Source organism: Ovis aries, chromosome 1, assembly GCF_016772045.2.
Source record: "Ovis aries strain OAR_USU_Benz2616 breed Rambouillet chromosome 1, ARS-UI_Ramb_v3.0, whole genome shotgun sequence".
Taxonomy (NCBI): Eukaryota; Metazoa; Chordata; class Mammalia; order Artiodactyla; family Bovidae; genus Ovis; species Ovis aries.
In genome coordinates, this window is record NC_056054.1 from 187,988,909 (window position 1) to 188,009,570 (window position 20,662).

Below are 20,662 nucleotides of genomic sequence, written 5' to 3' on the forward strand. Positions count from 1 at the left end.
TCCAATGAGTCAACTCTTTGCTTGAGGTGGCCAAAGTACTGGAGTTTCAGCTTTAGCATCATTCCCTCCAAAGAACACCCAGGACTGATCTCCTTCAGAATGGACTGGTTGGATCTCCTTGCAGTCCAAGGGACTCTCAAGAGTCTTCTCCAACACCACAGTTCAAAAGCATCAATTCTTCGGCATTCAGCTTTCTTCACAGTCCAACTCTCACATCCCTACATGACCACAGGAAAAACCATAGCCTTGACTAGACGGACCTTAGTTGGTAAAGTAATGTCTCTGCTTTTCAATATGCTATCTAGGTTGGTCATAACTTTTCTTCCAAGGAGTAAGCGTCTTTTAATTTCATGGCTGCAGTCACCATCTGCAGTGATTTTGGAGCCCAATAAAATAAAGTCTGACACTGTTTTCACTGTTTCCCCATCTATTTCCCATGAAGTGATGGGACCAGATGCCATGATCTTCATTTTCTGAATGTTGAGCTTTAAGCCAACTTTTTCACTCTCCCTAAGAGGATTTTTAGTTCCTCTTCACTTTCTGCAATAAGGGTGGTGTCATCTGCATATCTGAGGTTATTGATATTTCTCCTGGCAATCTTGATTCCAGCTTGTGCTTCTTCCAGCCCAGGGTTTCTCATGATGTACTTTGCATAGAAGTTAAATAAGCAGGGTGACAATATACAGCCTTGACGTACTCCTTTTCCTGTTTGGAACCAGTCTGTTGTTCTATGTGCAGTTCTAACTGTTGCTTCCTGACTATGGTTCTTACTTCTGCTGAATCTCCTTTCCTATACTCCTTTTGTGCTCAGCTTATCCCTTTCCTCTTAATTTCATAGTGGCTAAGTGGATGCCATCTGAAAAAAGTTAGGCCTGGGTTGGAAAATAACACCTTTAATTTGATCTTTGCTGCTAGACAGGCTGTCAAAGACATTATTTCCTGCCATTTAAAGATACAGAGGCAACCTGAGGCTTTAAATTCCTAGATTCTCACTAAATTTGGATAGCAGGCCATGGGCAAAGAGAAACTCTGTTAGTAGAGCTCTTGTCCCTTCTGTCTATGCTGGCAAACCAGCCAACACTTGTTTGCCTCCACCTGTCTTGTAGTGCCATCCTAAAATCAGCAAAAGGTGGGAAACAGAGTAGTCTTCTGATTTTTTCCACCCAGTTCTAGGTAATCAGAAGCAGTGGTTTTGCTGTATCTCACAAATCACCTGCCTTTTCGGCCTGCAGCCTAACCACTAAGCCAGTGCCAAATATGTTATGCCTTTCCAAATGCAAAATCCTATTCTGCAGCTAATTTCTCAATCAATGAACAGTTAAGCTGTTATAATGAGATGTCTCAAAATATAGTAACTCAAACAAGATAGTATTTCTTTCTAATATGATAGTCCAGAGTTGGCAGGGAGGCCTAGGCCTAGGCAGCTCTGTCCTACAGGGGACCTAAGTTCCTTTATCTTGTTGCTCCCCGAGGGAGTTGACCTTAGCAGGACAGTCCAGAGCAATGCATCAGCACTGTAGGCACATTTCATCCTATATGAAGAGGGAGAGGGACTGGGGAGAGCAGTTTGTTCTCTTGGGAGTGACCTTGAAATCCTCCTACTCTCATCACGTTGGCGCAAACTTGGTAATAAGGCCCCACCTCACTGCAAGGGGAGCTTGGAAATGCAGACTATAACTTACCCTAGCACAAACTTGGGGTGTTCTGTACCTAAAAGGAAATTAGAAATAGTTTATTGTCTCAACCACAGCAATCTGGCTGTCTATTTAGGAGAAAAAGATCATATTAGATCCTCATTTCATACCATGCACCAAAATAAATTCAGATGAACTAAATGGGTAAATATTTAATTGAAAAACAACATATAGGAATATTTATCTGATCTCTACATAGAAAATTTTTTTCCTAAGTATGAAAAACAGAGGAAAATTATAAAGAGAAAAATTGATAGATGTGGCCACTTACAAATGATTAAGTGTAAATGCTCAAGTCTTATATAAAATGGTATAGAACAGCCTGCCTTCCATATCTGGCATACGAAACTTATGAATAGATAGGACCAACTGTATTACTGTTTTGTTGGATTGCCCAACTTTGTATTGCTGAAATGTGCTAGGAGCTCTCCTTTATGTTTGTTCAAATAAAGTATATGTTTATCCACCATAAAAAAATTAAATGTACAGATTGTTAAGCTTAAAACAGAATTGACCAAAAGGAAAAATATTTGTCAAAACAAGGGCAAGAACAGGTAAATAAATATATTAAGCACTCATTCAAAATAAGAGAAACTGTAGTATACCAATGGAAAAAAAGACCAGTAGTCAAAAAAGAAATACAGATTAAAACAAGGAGTTGCCTTTTGGCCTTACCCAGTGTGGTAGGCAGAATAATGCCCCTATCCCCCAAAGATGTCCACCTTCTAATACCCAGAACCTGTGAATGTATTCTGTTACATGGCAAAGGAGAGCTCCAGTTATAGACGGGATTAAGTTTGCTAATCATCTGACCCTAAAATAGAAAGAGTATCCTGCGTTATCCAGGTGTGCCCAGTGTAATCATAAAAGCCCTTAAATAAGAGATAGAAAGGAAGTCAGAGAGATGCAATGTGAAAAGAACTCAAATCCCTGTTGCTGGCTTTGAAGATAGAGGACAGGGGCCAGGAACCAAGGAAAGCAGGCAGCTGCTAGATGCTGATAGAGGCGAGGAAGCATATTCTTCTTCAGAGCCTCCAGAAGGGAACACAGCCATGCCACACTTTGACTTTAGCTCAGTGAGACCCCTGTTGGACTTCTGAATTACAGAACTGTAAGAGAATAAATGAGTCTTGTCTTAAAGCCACTAAGTTTGTGGTAATTTGTTAAAACATCAATAGAATACTAACACCAAATCTGTGTGTGTGTGTGTGTGTGTATTGTTTATTTTTCTATTAAAATTGAAAAAAAAATTTTTATTTTTATGTGCATATTTTAAAAATATGGGTACTCAGTGCTGGTGGGACAGACACTGCCGACCACTGTTGATGGAATGTAAATTACTTCAGACTCTTCTGAAATATAACTTTGGAGTATATTTCATAAGGGGCTTCCCTGTTGGCTCAGTGGTAAAGAATCCCTCTGCCAATGTAGGAGACAGTTTCAGTCCCTGGGTCGGGAAGATCCCCTGGAGAAGGGAATGGCCACCCACTCCATAATTCTTGCCTGGAGAATTCCATGGACAGAGGAGCCTGGTGAGCTACAGTCCATCGGGTTGCAAAAGAGCTGGACACAACTTAGCGACTAAGCAACAACAAGAAAATCTTCATACCCTCCAACCTGTTGACCCAAAGGAAACAATTATGAAATGGCAAATATTCTCATACAGAGATTATCACACCTGTATTATTAATATTAGCAAATAAGTAGCAAACATTAGGAAAATGTCAAGTGAGTTTTCGTACATCTGTATGATACACTATCAATGGAGCCATTAACAATTATGATTGTAAAGAATGAAATGAAAAAATGCTTATGTAGAGTATAAAGTTAAAATGATTCAATGCATAAAACTGTTTATTCAGTATAATATCTGTGATTGACTATGCCAAAGCCTTTGACTTTGTGTATCACAATAAACTGGGAAAATTCTGAAAGAGATGGAAATACCAGACCACCTGACCTGCATCTTGAGAAACCAATATGCAGGTCAGGAAGCAACAGTTAGAACTGGACATGGAACAACAGACTGGTTCCAAATAGGAAAGGGAGTATGTCAAGGCTGTATATTGTCACCCTGCTTATTTAACTTGTATGCAGAGTACATCATGAGAAACCCTGGGCTGGAAGAAGTACAAGCTGGAATCAAGATTCCCAGGAGAAATATCAATAACCTCAGATATGCAGATGACACCACCCTTAAGGCAGAAAGTGAAGAGGAACTAAAAATCCTCTTAGGGAGAGTGAAAAAGTTGGCTTAAAGCTCAGCATTCAGAAAATGAAGATCATGGCATCTGGTCCCATCACTTCATGGGGAATAGATAGGGAAACAGTGGAAACAGTGTCAGACTTTATTTTATTGGGCTCCAAAATCACTGCAGATGGTGACTGCAGCCATGAAATTAAAAGACGCTTACTCCTTGGAAGAAGAGTTATGACCAACCTAGATAGCATATTCAAAAGCAGAGACATTACTTTGCCAACAAAGGTCCATCTAGTCCAGGCTATGGTTTTTCCAGTGGTCATGTATAGATGTGAGAGTTGGACTGTGAAGAAGGCTGAGCACTGAAGAATTGATGCTTTTGAACTGTGGTGTTGGAGAAGACTCTTGAGAGTCCCTTGGACTGCAAGGAGATCCAACCAGTCCATTCTGAAGGAGATCAGCCCTGGGTGTTCTTTGGAAGGAATGATGCTAAAGCTGAAACTCCAGTACTTTAGCCACCTCATGCAAAGAGTTGACGCATTGGAAAAGACTCTGATGCTGGGAGGGATTGGGGGCAGGAGGAAAAAGGGACGACAGAGGATGAGATGGCTGGATGGCATCACTGACTCGATGGACATGAGTCTGAGTGGACTCCAGGAGTTGGTGATGGACAGGGAGGCCTGGCTTGCTGCGATTCATGGGGTCGCAAAGAGTCGGACATGACTAAGCGACTGAACTGAACTGAACTGAACCTGTGCCTACATCTTAATTGAGAGATGCATTTAAAAAAGGAAAAAGGAAGACTGAAAAAATCAAAAGATTAGTAATGATTATGTGAGTTACTGAATTATTGAACTTATGGGTTTTTGTTCTTCTCTATACACTTATTTTCTACTACAAGTATATATACTTTTAAAGTAAGAGAATAAAGTAAAAGTTACGAGACAAGGAAAATGTTATGAGACCAAGTAGGGGGAAGTAGTAGGTCTCTCTCAGACCAGGCTGAGTCCGTTTTTCCCCTGTGCCTTGCTGAGAGATTATCGCATTTGGCCTTAACAATAATCCTGTGAAATAAAGTACCTTTTGGGAAATTGAAACAGAAAGAGAGTAAGTGGTTCACCAAAGATTATAGAGTTAATAAATTTAGCTAAGGCTAGAAGCTGTCTTTTGATATCTAACCAATATTCTTTTTTATTGTGTGTTTTTATGAACTTTCTATAACTGTTCGTGAGAAGTTATTTTTATAAGCTTCTTTAGGACCAAGACTATAGTATTTATTTTTATATTACCTTTAATGTCTGTCTGAAGATGCCTTGACCGTAGTAGATATGCAGTAGATATTTTTAATTGAATCATAATTGGCCAAAATTACTAAAGGGTACAAAAGGGAAATAGATTTTCATAAAAGAAACTGAGGCTATGGTAAAAATCTTTAGAAAGCCCATTCTTTTTCACCATTTCACTCTGTTTCTCCCTTCCTAACTTTCTTTTTCCTGTAATTAATTCATAACATCTCTGACCCTTTTTATTATCTCCTTACACCAATAAAGGAAAGCTATTACTAGCACTTTGACCATTGTCAATATCCAGGAAATTCCTTAACACAAGAGTTTATTCTCATGAAGGATGATTAAGAATTGGAAGTTGAGAGAAAGCTTGTGAACCACTGGCATGTTAAGTGTTAGAGATGAGTATTTTTATGGATTCTAAATCATAAAAATACATTGAATTTAAGTTAAGAGTACTGGACTTAAAGTTAGGAAATAGCTGCAGTTTCTAAAATGTTGACTCTTTAATGTTATCCCCAGTGCTAGTCACGATTCTCTGCACATAATAAAAATATGCTAGCTACTGCATGCCTTTAGATCTGAGAACCTTGGGTTATTTCAATAATCAATGATTTTTATCATCACTGTTAGTTACAGAGAACCTTCAGAATGAGGCCTTGTGGAAGAGTGGAAAGATTCGTGGACTGATGAAATCAGGTTTAATTTTGATTTCTGGTCTTGTCCTATCCATTAGCTAGTATGACTTTGGAACTCCCCCCACTAATATTTTCTGGAGAAAGAATGTTATAAATAAGTTATAAAATAAGTGTGATTTAAAATATATTATTAGCTTTTCTGGAACTCAGGGTTTTTTGTTTTTGTTTTTTTTTTTAATAAAATGAAGAGAATAGGTTATCTTGCTGAGGTTTGAAGTCTCTTCCAACTGTAAAAATTCCAATTCTGAAACATCATATTATTCTAAGTAGAAAATAATTCAAGAATCCTAGGTATTTGTTCCAGAATGTCAAAAAGCAAAAGATTGGGATGCAAAATATTATTACATACAAGCTAAAATGTCAAGTTCGCAAGAAAACATGAACTTAGAGGTCTTCAGTTTGAACTTTAGCTGTTGTTTGAAAAGCTATAGTATATTGAATCATATGAAAAGAAATGCAGCTGTGCATAAATGCTAAACCACGTGCCCCTGAGCCCCAGCCTCTCCACAACAGGAGCAGTGATTGATGTGCACAGGACCAAGGCAAACAGCCCACCATGGCAGGGGTCCCCAGGCTCAGCAGTGCTGACACTGGGGGACTGCTCCCACTTCCTAGCCTTTACCACCTGATTCTACCAGTGCTGGAGAAACTCCCAAAGCTCTGATCTAATCTTCTCAGCCCACTAGGGAAATTCCCCTATTTTCCACCTGGCTTGTAGGGAAGGCACAAACTAGGCCTCAGAAGTAGGCTGCTGCTGCTGCTGCTGCTAAGTCGCTTCAGTTGTGTCTGACTCTGTGCAAGGCTCTGCCATCCCTGGGATTCTCCAGGCAAGAATACTGGAGTGGGTTGCCATTTCCTTCTCCAGTGCGTGAAAGTGAAAAGTGAAAGGGAAGTCGCTCAGTCGTGTCCGACTCTTCATGACCCCATGGACTGCAGCCTACCAGGCTCCCCCGTCCATGGGATTTTCAGTAAGGAGAAAAATATTGACAAAGAAAAAAGACCCAAGAAAGAAGGGAAGAAAAGGAAATTCGGTGGGCTAGGGGGAGAGAAAGAGAGGGAGAAAATTAAGGGGCCAGTGGGAGGAGACTGGGATGAAGGAAAGCCTTGCACATGTGTCACGTCTTGAGCTGCAGAGGTCAGGACACCTGCAGCCTCCTAACCAATATATGACTACCCATCTTCGTCAGAGGGAGAAGGCAATGGCACCCCACTCCAGTACTCTTGCCTGGAAAATCCCACGGATGGAGGAGCCTGGTAGGCTGCAGTCCATGGGGTCGCTAGGAGTTGGACACAACTGAGCGACTTCACTTTCACTTTTCACTTTCATGCACTGGAGAAGGAAATGGCAGCCCACTCCAGTATTCTTGCCTGGAGAATCCTAGGGATTGGGGAACCTGGTAGGCTGCTGTCTATGGGGTCACACAGAGTCGGACACGACTGAAGCGACTTAGCAGTAGTAGCAGCATCTTCATCAGGCGCAAAGTTTCAGGTGAGGAAGCCAGGGTTAGACCCCTTGAATTAACCAGTTAGCTTCCTTCAGAAGCTCCATTATGCTTCAGAGCTAATCGCCCAGGAGACAAAACTACGTCCTCGTACTGCTAATTTCTGCCTGCCCTCCTGTGGTGTACAGTGCTTGAGACAGTGCTGAAGCCTTGACCTTGCTCTTACCACCCTCAGTGTCTTTTTCTAAAAGTTTTGTTTCCCAAATTTGGGGGAAATTTTGTTTTTTGTTTTGCTGACTATAAGCTTTTTAAAACCTAAAAGTGGAACTGATATGATGTATGTGGTGGAACCTTGTGAGCTTTGAACTGCGTGATCCCAGTTCTCTGTTCTTAGATCCTAGAGAGCATGCCCACTCCTCACTCTGGGGAGTTTAGAAACCACAGTCCTGACCCACAAGGAACTTAGCTGATAACTGCAAAACAAAACTAAAGCACATAGTGATGATCCAGAAAAATTAAGTTACGAGATCTACTTAACGGAAGATTGTGGATAACACCTCTTTTGTTTTTCTGTGTTTTTGGTTTTTTTTTTAACACCCAATTCAGATCAATAGTTACAAGTTTCTGAAAGCCATCTTCTTTCAGGAGTGCTTCGAAAGCATTAGGACAATCACAACAAGTTGCATTTCTCTCTCAGCACATGAAGGCAGAGAGACTTTTCTGTTCAGACTGTTCATTTAAGCTGCGTGTTTTTCCTTTTCACACTGTTAAGCTTATGTACCTAATGCCTGTGTTTTTAACAACTGGAATGAAGGGTCTAAATGTAAATTTCCATTTTCTTACACATCTGACTTCCATCCTCAACAGTCTGCTGAAACTGCCTCTGCTCAGATTATGGAAGATCTCCTTGTTACTAAGGAGCTTATGTTACGGTTAAACCTTCTTTCTGTTTGATTTAAAACTATTGGCACCTCACTTTCCACTTTTTCAAACCGTTTTCTTCTTAGTTACTATGACGCCAGCCTTTCTTGCTTTTCATTTTTTTTTTACCTCTGTAATTGCTCCTTCTCAATCGTCTTTCTAGACTCTTCTTCCTCTGACTGTAAAGTGATGGTTCTCCAGAGTTTCTTCTTCAACCCCATCATATATGTCTCATCTCAGACCTCTTTCCTTAGCCTGTGACCTGTAGTCAAGCACTTACTGGACATTTTTACAGAACTATGAATGTCACCCCGACATCTAGTCATTCACGTAACCATTGTACCACCTCAGCAGCCCTCCAAACCATCCCTTTTCTGTACCCACTGTTGTTGCCAGTGCCAGCAAATCCTTGTCCTAGACTCCATGCCTAAGGGGGTTCCACTCTGGCTTTCCTTCAGCTCTGCCATTCCCTATGGGGTGAGGAGTCTGTAGGGCCAAAGGGGCGTGTCTGCCCTGCCCCTTACCACTTTCTAGCTACACAAGACCCCAGCAGCCCCTGCACTGCCTCTTTGCCAGGCCTGTTCTTCCAAGGATGGACTGCATCCCTGGGTGTGCTCCCTGGGCCCAAAGGGTAGCTAAGGGGCAGCTGTTTGGAAGGGGATAGATAGAGCTTGGATGGGATTGGGCCTTCAGGTCCATGTGCAAATACTGTGAAGCCCCTGTGTTGTAGACCAGAGTCAGAGGTCAGAGGACAAGGAAGGCGGACCACATTGATACTCTTGTCACAGGCCTCACAAGCTTAGACTAGTTATTGCCTTATTTTTCTTTATATTCCTAATATAGTGCTGGTAAGTGACTCTTCAGCTACTCTACTTAAAAAGAGTTTTAGCTTTTTAATTTTAAATTTGCATGCACCTATTGCTATCACAGTCCCTACCCAGTACACAGTGAATACTCAGTACATGTTGGTTGAATGAATTAAACAATACACAGCTTGTATTGATGAATTTATAATTATTTCCAGAGAAGGCAATGGCACCCCACTTCAGTACTCTTGCCTGGAAAATCCTATGGACGGAGGAGCCTGGCGGGCTGCAGTCCATGGGGTTGCTAAGAGTCGGACATGACTGAGTGACTTCACTTTCACTTTTCACTTTCATGCTTTGGAGAAGGAAATGGCAACCCGCTCCAGTTTTCTTGCCTGGAGAATCCCAGGAACAGCGGAGCCTGGTGGGCTGCCGTCTGTGGGGTCACACGAGTCGGACATGACTGAAGTGACTTAGCAGCAGCAGCATAATTATTTCCTCTTCTTAATTGTCATTTTTAAAGAATTTATGGTAATGTTTTATATGATTTTATTGTGTCTTAGGGCCAACACATTTTTAGGAAAAAACATACATCTAATTTTGCATTACTATTAAATGGAAAAACTAGACTTTATATATGTGTGTGGGTATGTATATATATGTAACTTAATTTTATTTCTAAATATAGTTTTACAAACTAATTTCTTAAAACAGGGTAAGTTAATGGTAGGTGACAGAAACCTACGTCAGGCAAACGTGAAAATCTTTACACCACAGATTGGTGTTGTGCCGTGGTCACCGGATGGCAGGGCTTATGACCAGTTAGTAAGTGACAAGTCCTGAGGGGTTGTAGGATACAAATTCAGGAAGGAAGAAAACTAAGTTCTGGAAGATTTAAATATGCTGGAAAGAGCAGGGACTGGATTTCCCTGCCAGATTTCCCACGAATTCAGAGGATAACCCCCAATCCTGTAGGTTCCAGTTCTCCTACTGAACTCATTTATGAGGAGTACATTTATGTATGATGACTTTTAATGCAAAAAAAAAAAAACCACACAGACACAATTATTTAAATTAGAATGATTTTTAAACACCATGTCAGCATGTTTTTCACTGTGATTTTTCACTTTGATGATCCATGTTGTAGATGCACAAAGACCCCAGCAATCCCAAGTTTGGTGACCTTTTAGACTTAGAAGTCATCCGAATTGTCCTTAGTACCACATGACTTTAGCAGGTATACTTGTGTTAGAAATATCCAGATCTGTGCATTGAGTAAACTGGACTAGGATGGTCCTCATATTATCTCAAGCTCACACGTTCTATGACATGTACATTTGCTGCTTGGAAAATAATCTTTTCATGATTCCACTGAGAGGTAGCAAAAGTTGAGCCGTGGCAGTTATTTGAGTTTTACACCTTAATTTTCAGGATTCATTCTGTTTTATCAAGTGGTTTTTAAAAAATATGTCTTTATTTATTTGGCTGCACTGGGTCTTAGTTCTGGCACACGGGATCTCGAGTTGCAGCCTGTGAACTCCTAGCTGTGGCATGTGGGATCTAGTTCCCCTGCGTCGGGGTCAGCAGGCAAGTGTTTTTCTTTGTTTTTGATAGATTGTTCTTTCCATGTTCTCCTTCCACTCTTAACATGTTTAGGCATAATAAGACTTGCTCATTCCAATCCTTCTCCTTCTAGATGGGATGAGTCTTTCAGGAACACCTCATTAAAGGTGTTAAATATCACAGTAGCTACCATTATGGGCCATCATGCATTGTTTGATTGTTGTACCGTCACGAGTCATGATTAAGGGAGTCGTGATTAAAACCACTTAATGACAGTGTTTCAAGAATATTTCTATGATGAAGTTGCTGTGTGACAGCTGAGGATCCTCTGGCATTTGGAGGAGGTATTTGGTGTATAAACAGTTTAATTGTGTTTGTCATTTAGAAAATAGTTCCCCTTACATGAGCATATTTTTAAATGTCTTTGGTTCGCTAAATTTAGTAATATTAATGATTCTGGAAGCTATTTTGCCTTCAAATAGCTTTTCCAACATGTACAAAGATTTGAGCAGACGTAATTCACATATTCTACTTCCCCCTCGCTTATGCTTCTACATTAAGAGCCTTACCCCTACCCACATGCTGTTTATTTTCCCTCCTACATTCAAAAAACTTTTATCAAGGTGGTACTTGTTACAAGGAAGATCTGACACCCACACGGTGATTAAAAAGCAAAAGGAACAGAAGGAAAAAGTAGTATCCTATATATGTCGTGTACACTGTTCCCTTCTTTTCCTTTACCTCCAAAGCAGAAGAGGTTGACTCACTTCTCTTGTTTTGTCTGTGCTTTTTGAACTTCTGACTTCTTTTCTCCTTCAAGGCTAGTTTTGAATGTGAATGTTTATGTTGGGGGTGGAAAAAGAAATATGGGAAAAGGGTTTTCGGGTCCCGTGTTCATCAGGGAACAGGACAGAGGACTGAACAGAATACGGTAATGAGGAAGGGTGAGCGCGAGAACAAATGAAATGGAAGCAAGGAACTACTCTTCACTAAGCCTTGCAACTAAAGTCTGAGACTGGAAAGGACCTAGGGATCTGCAATTGCAGTATCTTCACCTAACAAATACTCATGACGTGCAGACTGAAATTAAACTAACCTCTTCATTTTATGGGAGAAGGAATGGAATCCCACAAAGACATATTACCCAGGAGCATTGAAGTAGTTAGGTGCAGACCAAATCCTCTGATTTCTTGACCAGTTCCTCTTCCTTTAGAAGATTCTATAATGTTTAGTTTTCCTTTTTTGTATTTCCGTTATCCTGCAGAGAGTAGGTGTGAAATGTTGAGCTCATTTGTGTTATTTGTAGGGCTGGAGGCACTTACTAGGTGTCTATAAGTGGCAGTCTCAGAGGATATGGAATTGGGAGTCAGACCTGGGTCTGAATCTTAGCTTTGCCTGTTAGCACTTGGGCAAGTTTTTTATGTTTCCAAGCCAAAGCTTTCACATTTCAATAAATGGAGATAATAATATCTTGCACATAATATTGTGATAATAAATAAAACAAGGTTATTGAAAGTATTTACTTTGGTACATGGCACGAATCACAGGCTTCAGTAAATATTTGTGAAATGAATAAGGGGTGACCATTGGTGTATTATGGTTATATGCAGTTATTTGTGGCTTTCCAGGTGGCGATAGTGGTAAAGAACCTGCTTGCCAGTGCAGAAGACATAAAAGATCCAGGTTCGATTTCTGGGTCAGAAAGATCCCCTGGAGGAAGAAATGGCAACCCACTCCAGTATTATTGCCCACAGAGAGTCACCATACTTTACCTTCCAGGTGTCTCTTGTTCTTTATAGATATGTATTCTTATTGCTGTAGTAAACACTGTTGGCTAACTCCTTTTGTCTAGAAGATGCCTATTTTAGCTACCTCACAGCCTTTTAATTTGTTTGATTCCAGACTAATCCATGGAGGACAGCTGTTAAATGGATTGGCAGGTCCAACTGTAATGAACGCAGCTCCATTCCTGTCCACAACGTGGTTCTCTGCAGACGAGCGGGCCACTGCCACAGCTATCGCGTCGATGCTCAGCTACCTCGGGGGAGCTTGTGCATTTTTAGTTGGACCGCTTGTCGTTCCAGCTCCCAATGGGACAGCACCTCTTCTTGCTTCTGAGAATAGCAGGGCCCACATTAAAGATCTCATAGAGACTGTATTATATGCAGGTATTTTAAAGTTTATTTTCTTCTTGTTCTATTTTGTCTTTTATCCCTGTCATTTTCACTCTACTTTTTGTATACCAGATCACTTCTTAAAAATAGAGGACTAATCCATACATATTCTGAGAAGGCAATGGCACCCCACTCCAGTACTCTTGCCTGGAAAATCCCATGGATGGAGGAGCCTGGTGGGCTGCAGTCCATGGGGTCGCTAAGAGTCGGACACGACTGAGCGACTTCACTTTCACTTTGCACTTTCATGCATTGGAGAAGGAAATGGCAACCCACTGCAGTGTTCTTGCCTGGAGAATCCCAGGGACGGGGGAGCCTGGTGGGAGTCGGACACGACTGAAGTGACTTAGCAGCCATACATATTCATATATGTGCTTCCTTTTCATATAATATGGAGATGCCTATTTAAAACTTACGCTTTCTAGGAAGTATCAGTCAGTCAGTCAGTTCAGTCGCTCAGTCGTGTCCGACTTTGCGACCCCATGAATCCCCTATTCAAAGCTTCCAGCTATTGCTTCAGTGCTTTCATAATTTCCCATTTGTTTTCCTGAGATCATGTCCCATGACCCTTCTTTCCATAAAAAAATAATTTGCCTAGAATCATGACCTTAAAAGATTAATGATTCTTAAACTAAAATTATTACAAACAAAGACATTATAAGTAAGCTGTAGACCAATACACATAGGCACATAAGTCCTGAACAAAATACTAGCAAACAAATCCAGTAACATAATAAGGATTATACACCACTACAAAATGGGTTTTATTCCTGGAATACAAGTTGGTTTAACATTCAAAATCCAGTTAACATAATATGTTAATAGAATAAAGGAGGAAAACTATATGATCATCTTAATGGATGGGGGCAAAAAAAGCATTTGACAAATCCAGCACCCTTTAAAGATAAAAAATCCCCAAATTAGAAATAGACAAGAACTCCTTCAACCTAGTAATATTAGGGCATCTATGAAAAACACATACATAAGATCATATTTAATGGTCAAAGACTAGATGCATCCCCCCACCCCCACCACCAAGAACAGGATCACTGAGTAAGAAAAAGAAGTAAAAGTCATCTAGATCAGAAAGGAGGAAGTAAAACTATCTCTGTTGAAAATGGCATGATCTTGAGTATATAAAAATCCTTTGTAAATTACTGAAAAAGACTAATAGATCCAAAAAACAAATTCAGCAAAAACAAACAAGCTCATGCTAAAAAAAAGTTTTAGGATGCAAGATTAATATATAAAAATCAACTGTATTTCTATATACTTGTAATGAATAGTCCAAATATGTAATTAGGAAAACAGTGCATTTGCAGTAGCCTCAAAAAGAATAAAATATTCAGGAATAAATTTAAGAAAATAAACATAATACTAGCACTCTGAAGACTATAAGCCACTGTTGGAAACAATTAAAGAAGACCTAAAGAAATGGAAAGACATCCTGTTCATGTGTTGGAAGTTTAAATATTGAAGATGGTAATACTACCCACATGTATCTACAAATTAAATGCAATCTCAATTAATATTTAGCTGCCTTTGTTACAGAAATTGACAAACATCCTAAAATTTGTATGGAAATGCAAGGGACTCAGAATAACCAAAACAGCCTTGAAAAGGAGTAACATTAGAGAACTCACAATTCCCAGTTTCAAAACTTACTACAAAGCTGCACTGATCAAGACAGCTTGATACTGGTATAATGACAGACATATAAATCAACAGAACAGAAGTGAGATTCCAAAAATTACACCATTACATTTATAGTGAAATGACTTTTCAACTTCATTTTATAGTCAATTGACTTTTGAACAACAGTGCTAAGCCAATTCAAAGGGAAAAGAAAAGTGATATTGGAATAACTGGATTAGTTCAGTTTGGTCGCTCAGTCGTGTCCGACTCTTTGTGGCCCCATGAATCGCAGCACGCCAGGCCTCCCTGTCCATCACCAACTCCCAGAGTTTACCCAAACTCATGTCCATCGAGTCGGTGATGACATCCAGCCATCTCATCCTCTGTCGTTCCCTTCTCCTCCTGCTCCCAATACCTCCCAGCATCAGGGTCTTTTCCAATGAGTCAACTCTTCGCATGAGGTGGCCAAAGTACTGGAGTTTCAGCTTCCATATCAGTCCTTCCAATGAACACCCAGGGCTGATCTCCTTCAGAATGGACTGGTTGGATCTCCTTGCAGTCCAAGGGACATGCAAGAGTCTTCTCGAACACCACACTTCAAAAGCATCAATTCTTCGGCATTCAGCTTTCTTCACAGTCCAACTCTCACATCCATACATGACCACTGGAAAAACCATAGCCTTGACTAGATGAACCTTTGATGGTAAAGTAATGTCTCTGCTTTTCAGTATGCTATCTAGGTTGGTCATAACTTTCCTTCCAAGGAGTAAGTGTCTTTTAATTTCATGGCTGCAATCACCATCTGCAGTGATTTTGGAGCCCCCAAAAATAACTGGATAGCCACATACAAAAAAATCAATTTGAATCCCTTCCTTTCCCCGTGTATAAAAAAAAACCCTCAAAATAGATCATAAACCTAAATGTAAGAACTAAAATTATAAACTCTTAGAAGAAAACATAGGCATAAGTGTTCATGACTTGGGTTAGGTGAATCCTTTTTAAAAAGGACACTGAGAATACAAATGGCAAAAGAGAAAAATAGAAAAATTGGATTTCATTAAAACTGAAATCTTGTGCTTCAAAAGATACCATCAACAAAATGACAAGACAACCCACAGAGTGGGAGAAAATAATTGTAAATCATATATCTGATAAGGAACTTGTATCCAGAATATATTTTTAAAAAAACTCTTAGAATCCAGCAACAAAAAGTCAGTTTGATTAACAAATGGATAAAAGACTTGAAATAGACATTTCTCCAAAGAAGATATACAAATGGCCAACAAGCACATGAAAAGATATTCATTGTCATTAGTCATTAGGAAAATGCAAATCAAAACTGTAATGCGATAAAGTTTACAACCTAGTAGGGTGACTATAATCAATAAAATGGAAAATACAGTAACAAGTGTTGATGAGAAAGTGGAGAAATTGGAACCCTCATACACTGCTCAGAGGTTAAAGCATCTGCCTGCAATGCTGGAGACCTGGGTTCGATCCCTGGGTTGGGAAGATCCCCTGGAGAAGGAAATGGCAACCCATTCCAGTATTCTTGCCTGGAGAATCCAATGGTCGGAGGAGCCTGGTAGGCTACAGTCCACGGGGTCGCAAAGAGTCGGACACGGCTGAGCGACTTCATTTTCACTTTCAATTTCACTTACGCTGCTGGTAGCAATATAAAAGGGTACAACCACTTTGGAAATAGTTTGGCAGTTTCTCAAAATGTTAAACATAGATTACCATATGACCCACCAGCTCCATTTCCAGGTATATGCCTAAAGAGATGAAAACATACATCCATGCAGAGATTTGTACACAAATATTCAGAGTAACTATATTCATTATAGTCAAAAAGTAGAAACAATCCAATTGTCAGTTAACTAAGTGGATTTTAAAATGTGATATATCCATTCAATGGAATACTATTTGGCAAAAAAAAAAAAAAAAAAAAGTACTGCTCTAACATAGGTGAGTCTTGAAAACAATAAGCTAAGTAAAAGAAGCCAATCACAAAAGACTACATATTATGAGAGTCCATTTGTAAGAAATGTCCACAGTACTCAAATCCATAGAGATTGAAAGAAGATTAATGATTGCATAGGGCTGGGAAATTATTCAGTATCACAGTAATCCAAGTCTGTGCCCTGACCAGTAATGCTGAAGAAGCTGAAGTTGAATGGTTCTATGAAGTTCTAAAGACCTTCTAGAACTAGCACCCAAAAAAGATGTTCTCTTCTTTATAGGGGACTGGAATGCAAAAGTAGGAAGTCAAGAGATACCTGGAGTAATATTTGGCATTGGAGTAAAAAACGAAGCAGGACAAAGGCTAACAGAGTTTTGCCAAGAGAACACACTGATCATATCAAACACCCTCTTCCAACAACACAAGAAAAGACTGTACACATGGACATCACCAGATAGTCAGTACTCAAATCAGACTGATTGTATTCTTTGCAGCCAAAGATGAAGAAGCTCTATACAGGCAGAAAAAACAAGACTGGGAGCTGACTGTGGCTCAGATCATGAACTCTTTATTGTGAAATTCAGACCTAAATTGAAGAAACTAGGGAAAATCACTAGACCATTCAGGTATCAGTTCAGTTCAGTCACTCAGTCGTGTCCAACTCTTTGCTGCCCCATGAATTGCAGCATGCCAGGCCTCCCTGTCCATCACCACCTCCTGGAATTCACTCAAACTCCTGTCCATCGAGTTGGTGACACCATCCAGCCATCTCATCTTCTGTCATCCCCTTCTCTCCCACCCCCAGTCCCTCCCAGCATCAGGGTCTTTTCCAGTGAGTCAACTCTTCGCACGAGGTGGCCAAAGTACTGGAGTTTCAGCTTCAGCATCAGTCCTTCCAATGAACACCTAGGACTGATGTCCTTTAGGATGGACTGATTGGATCTCCTTGCAGTTCAAGGGGCTTTCAAGAGTCTTCTCCAACACCACAGTTCAAAAGCATCAGATCTTTGGTGCTCGGCTTTCTTCACAGTCCAACTCTCATATCCATACATGACCACTGGAAAACCATAGCCTTGACTAGACGGAGCTTTGTTGGCAGAGTAATCTCTCTGTTTTTGAATATGCTATCTAGGTTGGTCATAACTTTCCTTCCAAGGAGTAAGCATCTTTTTTATTTATTTTTTATTTTTTTATTTTTTTTATTTTTTAAATTTTTAAAAAAATTTTTATTTTTACTTTATTTTACTTTATAATACTGTATTGGTTTTGCCATACATTGACATGAATCCACCATGGGTGTACATGCGTTCCCAAACATGAACCCCCCTCCCACCTCCCTCCCCATAACATCTCTCTGGGTCATCCCCGTGCACCAGCCCCCAGCATGCTGTATCCTGCATCGGACATAGACTGGCGATTCTATTCTTACATGATAGTATACATGTTTCAATACCATTCTCCCAATCATCCCACCCTCTCCCTCTCCCTCTGAGTCCAAAAGTCCGCTATACAAATCTGTGTCTTTTTTGCTGTCTTGCATACAGGGTCATCATTGCCATCTTTCTAAATTCCATATATATGTGTTAGTATACTGTATTGGTGCTTTTCTTTCTGGCTTACTTCACTCTGTATAATCGGCTCCAGTTTCATCCATCTCATCAGAACTGATTCAAATGTATTCTTATTAACGGCTGAGTAATACTCCATTGTGTATATGTACCACAGCTTTCTTATCCATTCATCTGCTGATGGACATCTAGGTTGTTTCCATGTCCTGTTTATTATAAACAGTGCTGCGATGAACATTGGGGTACATGTGTCTCTTTCAATTCTGGTTTCCTTGGTGTGTATGCCCAGCAGTGGGATTGCTGGGTCATAAGGCAGTTCTATTTGCAATTTTTTAAGGAATCTCCACACTGTTCTCCATAGGGGCTGTACTAGTTTGCATTCCCACCAACAGTGTAGGAGGGTTCCCTTTTCTCCACACCCTCTCCAGCATTTATTGCTTGTAGACTTTTGGATCGCAGACATTCTGACTGGTGTGAAGTGGTACCTCATTGTGGTTTTGATTTGCATTTCTCTAATAATGAGTGATGTTGAGCATCTTTTCATGTGTTTGTTAGCCATCGTATGTCTTCTTTGGAGAAATGTCTATTTAGTTCTTTGGCCCATTTTTGGATTGGGTCATTTATTTTTCTGGAATTGAGCTGCATAAGTTGCTTGTATATTTTTGAGATTAGTTGTTTGTCAGTTGCTTCATTTGCTATTATTTTCTCCCATTCAGAAGGCTGTCTTTTCACCTTGCTTATATTTTCCTTTGTTGTGCAGAAGCTTTTAATTTTAATTGGATCCCATTTGTTTATTTTTGCTTTTATTTCCAGAATTCTGGAAGGTGGATCATAGAGGAGCCTGCTGTGATTTATGTCGGAGAGTGTTTTGCCTATGTTCTCGTCTAGGAGTTGTATAGTTTCTGGTCTTACATTTAGATCTTTAACCCACATCTTCCCACATTTTCAGGGAAAAGACCCTGATGCTGGGAGGGATTGGGGGTGGGAGGAGAAGGGGACAACAGAGGACGAGATGGCTGGATGGCGTCACCAACTCGACGGACAGGAGTTTGTGTGCGGTGTTAGAAAGTGATCTAGTTTCATTCTTTTACAAGTGATTGACCAGTTTTCCCAGCACAACTTGTTAAAGAGATTGTCTTTACTCCATTGTGTATTCTTGCCTCCTTTGTCAAATAAGGTGTCCGTATGTGTGTGGATTTATCTCTGGGCTTTCTATTTTGTTCCATTGATCTATATTTCTGTCTTTGTGCCAGTACCATACTGTCTTGATAACTGTGGCTTTGTAGTGTCTTTTAATTTCATGGCTGCAATCAACATCTGTAGTGATTTTGGAGCCCCCAAAATAAAGTCTGACACTGTTTCTACTGTTTCCCCATCTATTTCCCATGAAGTGATGGGACTGGATGCCATTATCTTCATTTTCTGAATGTTGAGCTTTAAGCCAACTTTTTCACTCTCCTCTTTCACTTTCATCAAGAGGCTTTTAGTTCCTCTTCACTTTCTGCCTTAAGGGTGGTATCATCTGCATATCTGAGGTTATTGATATTTCTCCTGGCAATCTTGATTCCAGCTTGTGCTTCTTCCAGTCTAGCATTTCTCATGATGTACTCTGCACAGAAGTTAAATAAGCAGGGTGACAATATCCAGCCTTGACATACTCCTTTTCCTATTTGGAACCAGTCTGTTGTTCCATGTCCAGTTCTAACTGTTGCTTCCTGACCTGCATATAGGTTTCTCAAGAGGCAGGTCAGGTGGTCTGTATTCTCATCTCTTTCAGAATTTTCCAGTTTATTGTGAATCACACAGTCAAAGGCTTTGGCATAGTCAATAGAGCAGAAATAGATGTTTTTCTGGAACTCTCTTGCTTTTTCCATGATCCAGTGGATTTTGGCAATTTGATCTCTGGTTCCTCTGCCTTTTCTAAAATCAGCTCAAACATCTGGAAGTTCATGGTTCACATATTGCTGAAGCCTGGCTTGGAGAATTTTGTGCCTTACAAATCGCTGTGAAAAGAAGAGAAGCGAAAAGCAAAGGAGAAAAGGAAAGATATAAGCATCAAAATACAGAGTTCCAAAGCATAGCAAAGAGAGATAAGAAGACCTTCCTCAGCAATCAATGCAAAGAAATATAGAGGGAAACAACAGAATGGGAAAGACTAGAGATCTCGTCAAGAAAATTAGAGATACCAAGGGAACATTTCATGCAAAGATGGGCTTGATAAAGGACAGAAATGGTATGGACCTAACAGAAGCAGAAGGTATTAAGAAGACGTGGCAAGAATACACAGAAGAACTGTACAAAAAAGATCTTCATGACCCAGATAACCACGATGGTATGATTACTCACCTAAAGCCAGACATCCTGGAATGTGAAGTCAAGTGGGCCTTAGAAAGCATCACTACAAACAACGCTAGTGGAGGTGATGGAATTCCAGTTGAGCTATTTCAAATCCTGAAAGGTGATACTGTAAAAGTGCTACACTCAATATGCCAGCAAATTTGGAAAACTCAGCAGTGGCCACAGGACTGAAAAGGTCAGTTTTCAATCCAATCCCATAGAATGGCAATGCCAAAGAATGCTCAAACTACCACAGACCATTCAGGTATAACCTAAATCAAATCCCTTACAATTATACAGTGAAAGTGAGAAATAGATTCAAGGGATTAGATATGATAGACAGAGTGCTTGAAAAACTATGGACGGAGGTTCTTG

The 20,662-nt window shown here is 40.1% G+C and overlaps 1 protein-coding gene across 1 annotated transcript in view; it reads left to right on the forward strand.

Annotated features, from left to right (window-relative positions):
- Positions 1-20,662, forward strand: part of SLC49A4 (solute carrier family 49 member 4) — a 111,785-nt gene that overhangs the window by 21,774 nt on the left and 69,349 nt on the right. Inside the window, exon 3 of the mRNA XM_004003798.6 lies at positions 12,513-12,778. Coding sequence (XP_004003847.4) covers positions 12,513-12,778 — 266 coding nt within the window. The remainder of the gene's footprint in view (positions 1-12,512; positions 12,779-20,662) is intronic.